The sequence below is a fragment of the Vigna unguiculata genome, chromosome 5 (assembly GCF_037176805.1).
Source record: "Vigna unguiculata cultivar grain cowpea cultivar isolate G323 ecotype 2 chromosome 5, ASM3717680v1, whole genome shotgun sequence".
Taxonomy (NCBI): domain Eukaryota; kingdom Viridiplantae; phylum Streptophyta; class Magnoliopsida; order Fabales; family Fabaceae; genus Vigna; species Vigna unguiculata.
In genome coordinates this window covers 47,039,573-47,052,748 of record NC_140796.1, presented here as the reverse complement: position 1 = coordinate 47,052,748, position 13,176 = coordinate 47,039,573, and the positions used below count along the sequence as shown (strand labels likewise).

At 25.9% G+C, this 13,176-nt stretch overlaps 1 protein-coding gene across 1 annotated transcript; it reads left to right on the top strand.

Annotated features, from left to right (window-relative positions):
- Positions 1-443: 443 nt before the first annotated feature.
- On the top strand, positions 444-844 carry LOC146886492 (CLAVATA3/ESR (CLE)-related protein 4-like). The gene has a single exon (XM_085673002.1). The coding sequence runs from the start codon at positions 463-465 to the stop codon at positions 706-708; it is 246 nt and encodes an 81-aa protein (XP_085529128.1). The 5' UTR covers positions 444-462; the 3' UTR covers positions 709-844.
- Positions 845-13,176: the final 12,332 nt, after the last annotated feature.

Sequence of the window (13,176 nt, the reverse complement as noted above, 5' to 3'; positions counted from 1 at the left end):
AATGCATATACATTGGATCAATACGTCATTTTATTCCAATGCTTTTTCGTGTTTGTGCGTCACATGTTAATGCTTACGCCTCATTCTTCTATTATATCCCATGAACTCCCACGAATTTTGCGTGGCATACCAAAAATAAAACTTCACTTTTGTATATTTAAGTAATTAATAAACTATTTTTTTATGGAAGAATATTATTTGTTAGGTTTTCATTAGAGCCACAACCTCTTTTTTTTTTTTATATATATATTACGATCATTTTCATCTGATTCTTGGTTCGTGATTTTAAATGAAATAAATGCATATAATTTATTAACCGTGAACCAAAGCAAGAGAAATATTATATTTAAATTGAGTTTTGATTTAAATATTAAAAAGTGGCATGGAGTGTAGATACTATATAAACACGTTCAGATATAGTCATTGGGAATCCATTAAGGTAGGTTGAAAGGGTTGAAGAAAATGCGAAACTCAAAGAAAGTATTACTGTGCCTAATTCTGCTTCTGCTTTTATTTGCCCAGTTTGAAAGTCGTTCTCTTGAAGCATTCATGGAGGAGAAGAAGAAGACACCACTGGAAGGTTTTTCACAAAAATTCATTAAAATATCACAACTTATGAAGCCAAATTTTCCGAATACAAAGCCTTTTACAAATCCTACAGTCTCCAAAAGACTAAGCCCAGGAGGACCTGACCCCAAACATCATTGACTTTTTTTTTTTTTCTTTCATTTAAGCGTGCTTTTAATTATTGTAAAATGAGTGAACTTTTATTTTAGTCATCGCAATTGTGTTTTGTTTTAATTTCTCTCAAATTAAAAATCATCACTTTTTATCCTTATTATCATTCAAGACTCGCTAATTAAAAAAATATATATTTTTTTCGTTTAACGTTGCAATATTTACACGTTATTGTGAGTAGTATAAACGTTAAATCGATGGACCACTCCATAGATAATACAAAATATTATTTTGTGTATATTAATTAATTCATAGAGTGGTCGAGGTGTCAACAATTGGTAATGCATGGGTGAAAAATAGTATAAATTTACTGCACGTTGGTCACTGATTAATGTGCTCGGGTCAGAATAGTTTCTACATGTGTTGTGTCGCACATGCATGGTATGGTCGCAGCAACAAATTTAAATTAAATTTAAACAACTTTTGCATTAATGAAATAACTAAATATGTTTTGTTGTAAATTTTTCTCTCATATTTTCACTACTCACTTTTAAAACCATCAACAATACAAAGATATTATAAGAAACTTATATCTTATTATCATGATATATTTATATATATTATGTTACTTTATATCTTATCATCATATATTATGTTACCTACTTAATAATGTGAATTTTGGTCCACAAATTATTTTGTCACTAATCTTATCATCATCTAAGCTTTTTAATTAAAAGTTGAAAAGAAAAATAGTTTACAAGATTAATTTTTTATAATATATTATTTATAAAATGTAAATATATAATATTTTAATTTAAATAATTAATATAGTTGTTTAATTTATCTATTACAAATATTAATTAATTAAAACTTAAATGTATTTGTATAAATAAAGGAATTATATATATATATATATATATATATATATATATAAATACAAAACTAAAAATAATGTTTATATATTGATATGCTAGTTTATTGAATACCTTATGACAAGACCTCTTAATATTTTTAACCCACTTTACTATTCCGGTCAACCTCTTCTATCATATTGTTGAAGAGTCTCTACATGTTAAGAATGTTTATAATTATCGATAAATTTTTATCTATGAATATTTACAAATACAAATAAATTTGTCAATAAATCCAAATTTATTGACAAAAATAAATTCGACAATAAATTAAATTTAATAACGGATTTCAGAATTTAAATTATTGATAAATATTTTCATTGATAATGAATTTGTCGATAAGATCAATTGATAAACTAAAATTTGTATTATTGACGAATATTTCCATCAGTAATACACTAAAAAGGCAATTTTGTTAATAAATTTATTAGTGAATTGAGCGACAAATTTCTTGCCAAATCTTATACGATTTTTATAAGGGTAGATACGTGAAAAAAAAAACAAAGAGAAGAATAAGAAGGAGAAGAAGAATCAGAAGAATAAGGGAAGAAGAAAAAATGAGGAGGAGGAGGTCAAAGTCGATGGTGACAATAGAGCCACAGTAGTAGTGATAATGGCTCGGCGACTTAGCAGCTCGACAAAGGAGTGATGGTGATGTAGAAGTGTGGCGATGATGGCTGGCAAAGTTAGAGAAAGAGGAGAAAGAGGAGGAAGAGGAAAGAGAATAGAAAAAAAGGCAAAGGACAAGTCAGAGGTGACAACGGTGGATACAGTGACATGGAAGCATGACGAGGAGGAGAGAAAGGAGATAAGGAGAAAGAAAAGGAGGAAAAGGAAAAAGAACAGGAATATGAATAAGAAGACTATGTCATAATTTTTATCAACAAATTTTACCATTGGCCAAAATTTGTCACTATTTAGCAATGGATACATAGAGATAGATTTTGAAATTCATCATAAAATTTATCAACGACCACTTCATTGATAGATTTTTGGCCATGCACTACAAAAAATTCATTTATTACTAATGATTAACAGGGTAAAGTCTAATTTTTTGATAAATGTTTCAAACGAATTTTGCATTTAAATTTATTGACGAATAATTTTGTCGAAACAAAATAAGTTTGTAAAATTCATCGAAAAGATCCACCAGTAACTTATCATGACAATTATTATCAAATATTTTCATTGGTACCTTACTATCACATTTACCGACAATCGAATTTCGTTCGTAAATATGTCAATAGATTGGGCGGCAAATTTCCCATCCAATCCATTGGAATTTTATATAATATTTAGGAGAGATTGGTGAGAAGAAGAAAAGGAAGACCAAGAGGTGGTAAGGGGTGAAGGGAAGGATGGTGATTGTTGCGGAGGCTTGACGATGACACACCCTAGTAATGTGTGCCAACGACATCGATGATCACTAATGATGTCAATGACAATAATGGTGGGACCTTGAGTTAGAGAGGGAGGACGAGGTTGAGGAGGAAGAGGATGACAAATAGGAGGAGAATGAGACTCAAAGGATGAAAATGACTAGGATTAATGGTGGTGGAGCGATTGCCAATTAGCTATGAGGAGGAAAAAAATAAACAAAAAAGAAGATGAAGAAGGACCACATCGCTCGTTTTGCCGGCAAGTATTAATGACAACTACTTATTGACAAGCATTTAGCATGAATGTAAGTTTGTCAGTACATTATGACAAATGTTTGTATCCGTCAATAAATTTTACTGATGACTTTCTGTTAATAGTTTATCAATAAACACAACTTACCCTTTTTGTTGTTATTAAAGAATAGTAATTGTCGATAATATGCAATTTTTTTATAATGATATGTAATTGATTAGTAAATCCATAAATAAATTTGAATTATGATGAATTTTTGTATTACTAGCAAATTGTGTTTGTCGATAATATAACTATTTCTTTTATAGTAATATTCAATGAAGCTAAAATATATGAGATTGATATGTTTTTGTCACTTGTGCATTTTATTTATATTATATATTTAATCTTTTCTTTTACAATAAAAATATATATATTTTAATTATTACAACTCAACAAATTTAATTTAATTACTAAAATTATAGTTTTTCTTATTAAGATCCAAATTGTTACATAAAACCTAATTCTATATGGTAAGAATCTTATTATCATATTACATAATAAGCTTACTCAATTTTAAATTTTCTAGTAAAATTTTATATTTAAATTTAATATTGTGCCCTCTTGGATGGAGAAGATCTCCATTAAACCGAGGTATTTAATAAGTCAAGGAATCAAGTGAAAATTTAAGTCAGAAAACACGTATCCACATAACAGATGTCATTGCAAGAAGTCAGAAGGATGTCTCCCTAGGACCGATGTCACTAAGGGTAGCTGGTTGATGGTTCAAGATTTGCGAGGATATTATCCTAGGACCGACCTCCCTGTAGGAAGTTAAGATTGAGAGGAGAATATTCGATAATATAAAGGAGAATCTTGGAGAAAAATCTCATATATATTTTATGAATATAAAATAGATTAGGAGATATTATTGTTGTTATTACTAATTATCTTTTGATTAGATTATTTGAGAATATTTGATTATGTATATCTACAAAAATTGTACCCGACTTGCTTATAAACAAGAGTGTTACTCCCATGGTCAAGGGAGGGGATTATTTTGGCCTAAGTGAATCATTAGCTAAGGTTAAAGTATTTTTTTCTTTTTGTCTTTGGTCTAACGTTACACATTTTTTGACCAAAAAAAAAAAATATATATATATATATATATATATATATATATATATATATATATATATATATATAAAGAGGATACACCTTTTTGGTGTGCCACATGGTTTGTAGTATAACTTTCTTCAATTTCTCCACCCTTTAGATACATTTTTCCAAAGTTTGCCATGCCTTTTCTGAAGTTACAACTCTTGCAATCTTCTCAAAGTGAGTTTCATCAACAAATTGATGAATGATAAAGGTCACTTTACAATTTTTCTTGTTTGCTTTGTAAAGAAACTTCCATGTATTTGTAAATTCCTCGGTCAACATTGGAAACCCATATTCAATAGTTTATACAAGTTATTGATACACAATAATTGCTTTCATCTGCACATGTCGTCTGTCCCAATTCTTTCCAGGGAAAATGGACAAATTTGTTAAAAAAGCACCAGGTTCATCTAACCTTAGCTCTTGATACCAATTGTTAGAGGAAAAGGAAAATTAAAGAACTCACACCATCTCACGGAGTTGAATACAAAAATTTGTACTCCTAAAATGATGAGTATAGAACAACACGTTTATTGGTGAAACCAAAAGTATTTATAGTACAAGACTCTTAATAAAACACTTTTGAATAATATTCTAATAGGATTGAGATTCATTCTTGTTTAAAACTTTGATACATTTTGGTTTTCAAACTTTAAAAATGAATAAATATAATTTTTTTAACAAAAAAATGTTAACTTATTTTTATATGTTAAACGTTGTTTTAAGTTGACATTTAAGTTCGAACATGCCAAATTGTGTAAATAACTAAAACATCAATTTGAAACGTCACTTAACACACTAAAAGAGTTTTATGCAAATGAATTAAAATAATTTTATCTATTTTTTTAAAGTATAAAAATCAAATTATATCAAAATTTGAAACATGAACAATTTTATTTTTACGTCCAAATTTATAATTTATAGACTAAACATATATTTAACCATTTAACCATTGTTTTAATTTATAACTATAGGCCAAAAAGTCAACTTAGATTATTTATCCTTTATTAACTCTTTTAGTCTAATAGATAATTTTTTTTGTTCGAGAACCTTTGAGCCTAATAAAAGATAAAATAAAATTCCTCAGTACCTTATAAAGTAGCAAAGTATTAGTAAATACAAATAATTAAGTTTTATTTGACAATGAAAAAAGGTAAAAATATTATAAACCTCGAACGATGAAAAAAAAAGAGTTAAATATTATTATCTGAGCTAGTTAAAAAAATATAAAGAAATTACTTTTGTTGAAGGAAATTAATATAAATGAAACAAAAAAGTTGTTAAGGCTAAGTATACAGGTAAATAAAGTGTTTATAAAGCTTTTAGCAAATGCTGTTTTACAAAATAAGTGGCAACATTGTTTTCTTGCTTTGCTAGCATGCCATGACCCAGGTTTTAAAATGAACGTTAAAAGAAAAAGAAAAAGAAAATTATGTTTCTCTTAGTTGCTTCAAGGCGAGAGGCCCAAATAGAAAAACGGTTTGGAGCCCAACTAAAACGACCTATTGGGCTTTCAAAGTAGAGCCACATGAGAAAATGCTATCATTCAGGACTTTGTTACTTACACACCTCCATCTTTTTTAAGCAAATTGAAATGATAAACAAAGATGTCCAAGTGAATTAATAGGACTCCCAACAGTTAACTAATAACAAATTGAGTAAAAAATAATTGGCTTAATTTAATTCACTTTTTGATAAGTCAATAATTTTGTAATTTGACTTGATCTATTATATTAATAGATTAAGTGAATTGACTCAATTACGAATATTTTATTCTTTTCTATTTATCTTTTATATTTATTATGGTGAAATTGAACAAAATTGATCTGACTCGTCTATTTGTAGACATTAAATCACTTATTTCACTAAATACGGTTGTAAATACACTTAATTGAAAATTAAAATACTAACTTATATAATATCATTGGACAAATAAATAAATTAAATATTCAACCTATTAAAATATTATTGAATAAAATTTCAGTATTTTAAAAAAAAATTATCGACCCTTATAATTAAAAGTAATAAATAATCGGAATAATAAAATTATAAAAAAGTATTTTGTTAAAACATTGTTTTTATTTTTCAAATCATATAATGCACAAATACGATACGTGTATCGAATATGACACATATCTAATACACTAATACGTTGATTTTGAAAATAATAGGATACGATATCTAATATATGTATATTGAAAAATGTAAAATAATTATTAAAAACATGATAAATATATGATTATTATTGTGTGAATCCAAATTAAAATCATATGTAATAAAAAATTATCAACATAAAAAATTATAAATTATTGTCATCATAAAAATATTATTACTTTATAGATTAGATACTTCATTTATAAGTGTTGACGAAGTATATGTGTCTCAAATATGAATAGTGACCTAAATTAAAGTATAGGTTTCATCATAGGTCAAAATCCATCAAATTGTTATATTAGTATTTGATACCATATTAGTATCTAATACCATGTTAGTGTTTAATAAAACAAAAGTGAAAGAAAATTAGAAGAAAAATAGTTACTAAAAGTATGAAAATGATAATTTGCATATTTACAAAAGAGAAGCATCGAATATATATATATATATATATATATTCAACCCATAGAAAACAAAAAATTATAAACATAATAAACATGAGATATTAATCATGTCAGAAGATATTAATCATATCTCATAAGATATTAACCATTAACCATATCTCTATCACGTTGACAAACTTTTATAAATTTTATCTTAAAAACTCTTCGCTTTCATTTCCTAATCCCAAATCTCATAAAAGAAACCACACCACTTTATACATTTTCTCTCAATTTTAATAACCCATTCTCCTTCAAATCATATTTCCAAAAATAACAATTAATAATGGTTACAATGGAGAATAAAAAAAAACTTTTAGTCCTTTAAAAGAATAAAAGTAAAAATATAAGAACTCCAAAACGAAAACTTTATTTATCTATAATTATATATAAAAAATTCCGTATTTTGTGTTTATATTTTATTTTTTCTGTTTTACACTTAATTATTATTTTAAAAATAGTTTATTTTTAATTGTTATTCAATTTTTTTATATTTTTAATTGTTATTCAAAAACATATTTTGTATATATATTTTATTTTTTCAATTTTACGTTTAGGACAAAAATACTATTTAACCCTTTAAATTTTTATTATCGTTAAAGTCTACATGTTTAGTTAATGAAATTATTTGTAATTAAAAAAAGATTTTTTTTCCAAATATGACTTCGCCACTTCGTCTACCCCTGCAGTTCTTATCTTAAAATTCTTAATTAATGGTACCTTTTTCAGACATTTTTATATTTGTTATGTGGTAGACAGTTTATGATGTTGTCTCTTCTTCATTTGGTTTTTCATTTCCACCATATCTTCTCTCAATATTTTATTGCTTCCACTTCAATCTTCACTAAACACCTTCAGATGCAGATTCTCATTTGAAAAATAAGAAAAATAAAATAAAATAAATAAATAAATCACAAAAAAAAAGGTACGATTCTTTATATTTTAAATTTCTGCAACAAAAAGCAACACAGAATTGACTCATCCATTTAGTTATGTGGAAAGTGAAGCTTTTACGTGGCGATCCGTTATAGATAAAAAGTAACGTAAGTGGAAGATTTCAAAGCATTAGTTATATCCGTTATTACGCGTGTTTTATGATTTTATTACTTTTCATATTTTGTTCTTTCCAGTTCCTAAATTTTAATCATTTTTATTTCGATTTGTTTGGCCATAACAGTATTTAATTCATCACAATAGTGTTAATAAATAGTGATTGGCAACCATAATTACATTGGTGCTAATTGCAACCAAGATCATGTTTTTCTTTAAGATTATAATATATATATATATATATATATATATATATATATATATATATATATATATATATATATATATATATATACACACACACACATGGTGACATTAAGACATTAATATCTTGAAAAATCTCTTCAATTAACATATCTTAGAGTCTGATTAAGGTAATCAGTCTCATAGCAAATGCATCATATTTAAAGAATTTTTTTATGCTGCAATAAAATTTTAAAAATACTTTGATGATCTAATATTGTAGAATTTATATTTTCCGAAAATTTAAACATGTTTTTTTAAATAAAAAATATTGATAAAAGTATTAAGAGAATGATCCCTAAATTAAAATTATTTTCTCTTACCTATCAAAACCGCTTTTTATCTTTTAAATAGAGGAAGCATCTCGTAAATTGGGGAATATAAAACTCAATTCAATCCGCCTCTAAAATATGCTTAACTCTGCTAGATTTGAGAGAAAAATACCATGAAATAGTCTTTTAATTATAAATACGAGTATATTATATTTTATTCATTAGATTATAAATAATTAACACATTTAAAATCTTGATTTTTTCAACTAAGAGTTTGCTTGTTTTTTTTTTCACTTTTGTATTTGAGAAATATTTTCTAAAACAAATTTTCATATCCAACCATCAATTTTTATCTAAGATATATTTACTTTTTGAAATTTATTTTCATAATAAGATTTTTAAATATAAAAAAGTTTTGTTAAACCGAAGATGGTTTAATTTTGAAATATTTTTTCTTAACAAGTATTTTAAATATAAAAAGCATTGTATTATTTTGTCTTTTTATACTAAATATAAAATACTTATATATATATATATATTTTCATTTTCTATAATTGCTTTTTATTCAAGTACTTAGAAGACAAACTTAAAAAAAAAAGAGAGATGTATTCATAGGACAATCACTTTCAAATGTTAAGGGGAAAACAAAATTGTATAAAATTAAACTATTCTCTCAAATCAATAAATAAGATTTAAATGGTCTTTTTTAGGATTAGAAATCTAGATATGAGCTTAACTTTAAGATAGAATAAAAATTAAAAAGTTGAATAACATATAAGAAAAAAAAATTATAAAATTATTATCTTAATATATTGGATTAGAATTGATATAAATTCCTTGTATGAATTGAACTTCTGACTTGTTAATATTGTATTTTCTTATTTTAAAAATGATCGATAAGAATCAAAGTAACAATTTTAATATTTTTCAGAGATCATTTAGATAAATTCATCTGTTTAAATAACAATTTTGAGATCATAAACTCATCTGTTTAAATAACAATTTTTCTTCTGTACAAGTCTAAGCTGATGAAAAGAAAGCACAATAGAGGAACACAAACGGATAATGCTAGAAGCATATTCTGAGGAATAGAAAACTATGAATTTTTTTGCCTATCTATTTTGTACGTCCTTGTTCCTCCTCAAAGCTAACTCCTTTCTTTTCCTTGTATTTAAGGTTAATATGGTAGCATGATGCTTTAACCTGATTGCTCAAACTAGAATCATATCTTTTTTCTTTGATTCGTTGCATTATATATTAAAGAGATCTTTTATGTGGCTTGCATGAACGTTAGAGGAACCCCTATGCATGCATGCATTGAGCCCTTCAAAATGGATCAACACTACACAACTTTATTAGCTTCCATTCACGCTTTGAAAGGTTGTTTTTTCAAATCATCTTCTTTCCAATAATAAACAATCACTTTCAATCATAATATACAGCTTCTACTACATTCCTTTTTCAGGTTCACCATCATAAAGACCACATACTTTATTATTGTTTCAAATTTTAGTCTAATTAGTTTTACGTTCATTAACTGAGAAAACTGAAGTTCTTCAACTAAAAAAAAAAGGTAAAACTTGTGTATCCAAAACATAATTTGTATTTAAATGCAGTAATTATATATCTTAAAAATATAATAATATTTTGACAATTTTTTTTTTATAATATGAGATGATATTTTTTAAGTGTCACAAAATTACTAATTGGTGGTTCGCATGAGTAAAATTTTTTCCCCTTCCACTAAATATAGAAAACAATCATGGGGTAGGGCCGTACCAGGGTTTGACCATTTTATGTTCATTTTCTAATTACAAATTCAACTAAAAATTCGTCCCCATCCGATAATGATATCTCCATCTCATAATATTATTATACTCGCACCTTAAATAATTGTAAAAAATAATAAAAGTGATTAAATTTGTATCTTACAAATAAGTATGTCAAAATTACTATTCACAATACTTGAACTAACTAATAAAAATACCACTACTTAATCTAAAATGGAGTTAGTTTAACATGATTTATCTTTTTAGTATCTTAAAAATTTTGTAGCATAACTTGACATCACACATTGATAAGTTAGGTTACCGACTAATATTATAAATAAAATAATTGAAAATTAAAGTATTAATTTATACAATTGTATAAATAAATTAAGCATAAAAATTATTTAAATATTATTAACAAATATTTTAATACTTAAAAATATCAACATATCAACTACATTACTATAAATAATAAATAATTATAATATAAAAGTTATGAAAAAAAAATTATTGGTAAATTATATGTAAACTCAATCTTACTTCTTTAATATGTAAGTTAAGTAAATTGGATTGAATTTGATCCATATTTAAAAAAATTATTTTTTTTTCAACCTAATTCAACTCGTAACAAGTTGAGTTCACTAACCAATTAGAATTTATTATAACACTTAAAAGTAAGTTACAAGACAGAACCAAAGAAAGTAATATAAATTATTTAATGACATAATAAATTAAAAATATTTAAAACCCGACACGAATAACTCGAATACGAATACAATACAATATATATATATATATATATATATATATATATATATATATATATATATATATATATATCCCCATTAAATTTAAAAAATTATACATATTTATATCCGGTGAATCACAATTTTTTGGTCAAAATTAGGACGAAGAGGAGTTCATTAATATCCTTATCCCCAACGGATACATGAATTAGTTCTCCGGTCATTCATCTGAAGTTGTTAATTTTCTGATATGAGTTTTATATTTAAGTGATGCTCAGTGAGAAAATTTGGAAACAGAGATTACAAGATTACGAGGAGCCACATCCTTTTACATCATTTTGAGGTATTAAATATTGGATTAAGCACCAAAAGTTGCACCCATCATTTCATCCAAATTCTTACAAACGCCACCCTGCACTATAAAATGTTTTCATATATTTATTAATTCTCATTCATCTGATGTACAGTAGATTGTGACCCTTAAGCTTTGTAAGGGATAGTCAAGCTTTCAAACTTTCTACAGATGCCAAAGAGTTGTTTATTTCTAAATTCATATGTTTTTATGCAAATTTATATCGTCCCTCTTATCGTATTCAAAATATTGTCGACCTAGACATGTTAAAATATGTTTTAATATGCGAGTCAATTCGATTTATTATAGATTTGAGTCGAGTTAAATTAAAAAAAAATCAATTTTTTTAAAAGTTGATTGAACCGAAACTCATGAATTAAACGGGTTTGAACTTGATTGAAGATGAGTTATTCTACTTAGTCTACTAATATTTTTTTAAAATTATTTTATTATAATAATTTACTATTTTTAATTATATAGGTTCACAATTTCATATTTTTAAATGTTAGAATGTTGCTCAATAATATATAAATAGTTTGAATGTTTAATTAATTTGTTTGTCAAGTTATATAAGTTGATACTTTAATATTTAATTATTATCTTTATAATAATATTTCAAATATTAGGCTAACACTTTGATTAAACTATTAAAAAAAATAAATTCACTCAATTCACTCTCATTGTAATACAACAAATATATAAAATAAATTGCAAAAAAAAAAACATTCGTAAGTAAGCCAATCCATTAATCCACCAACCCGTGATGAGTCAGGATAGGTTACAAAATTTCTGGCTCACCAAAAAGTGTGACGGGTTGAGCTGACCCATTTTTAGTTCAATTCGTGGTAAACCATCCCGTGTGAACCAAATTGATTCACTTTGACATCTCTAGTCAACAAATTTTAGAGTACAAACCACATCACTTTCTGATTAAAAACATTACTCGGGCTTACTAATTTAGTTAATGTAAATCCTTCTTATTAGGGTTAAATATGTTTTTGGTCCCTTAATTTTCAGTGAATTTTGAAATTTGTCCATTTTGAAATTTTGGACCAATTTAGTCATTCATTTTTCGAAATACGTGAATTTAGTCCTCTTAATCAAATCTTGTTAAGTTTATTTGATATTTTAAGTGTGTTTCATAATAGTATTTGACTTAACATTAAAGCAAAAATGTGTCAAACAATATAAACAACTTAAATACAATCCTAAAATGCGTGCGAAACATCAAATAAATCTAACAAAATTTGATTAAAATGACTAAATCCACATATTTCAAAAGATGAAGGATTGAATTGGTCCAAAGTTTTGAAATGGACTAATTTCAAAATTCACTAAAAGTTAAGAGACCAAAAACATATTTAACCCTTCTTATTATTACCAACACGTAATTGTTTAAATTTATAATAAGGAGATATAAAGTGCTTGAATAAAATGGATAAGTTGATAAACATATTAATATAAATATTCATAAATCATATGTACTTTTAATGTTTATGGTTGAATATTATAATAAAATAAGGGCATTATTTTGGTGGGTTTTGAAACTCATCCCATATGCCTTCCTCTTATGTATAATGTTGGTGTTGTTCATCTTTCAAGCTTTTTAGTGTTCAAAACCTTCACATTGGGTAGCTGGTTGCATGAGGTAGCATTGGGAGAGACTAACGTTGAGGATTGAAGCAGTGACACATGAGAAATTATTCAAAAAGGTGTTGTTTCTTGAGTATCGACTCGAAAAAAGAGGATTGGGCATTATGTCACCCTATCATTGACTTCAACATCTTTC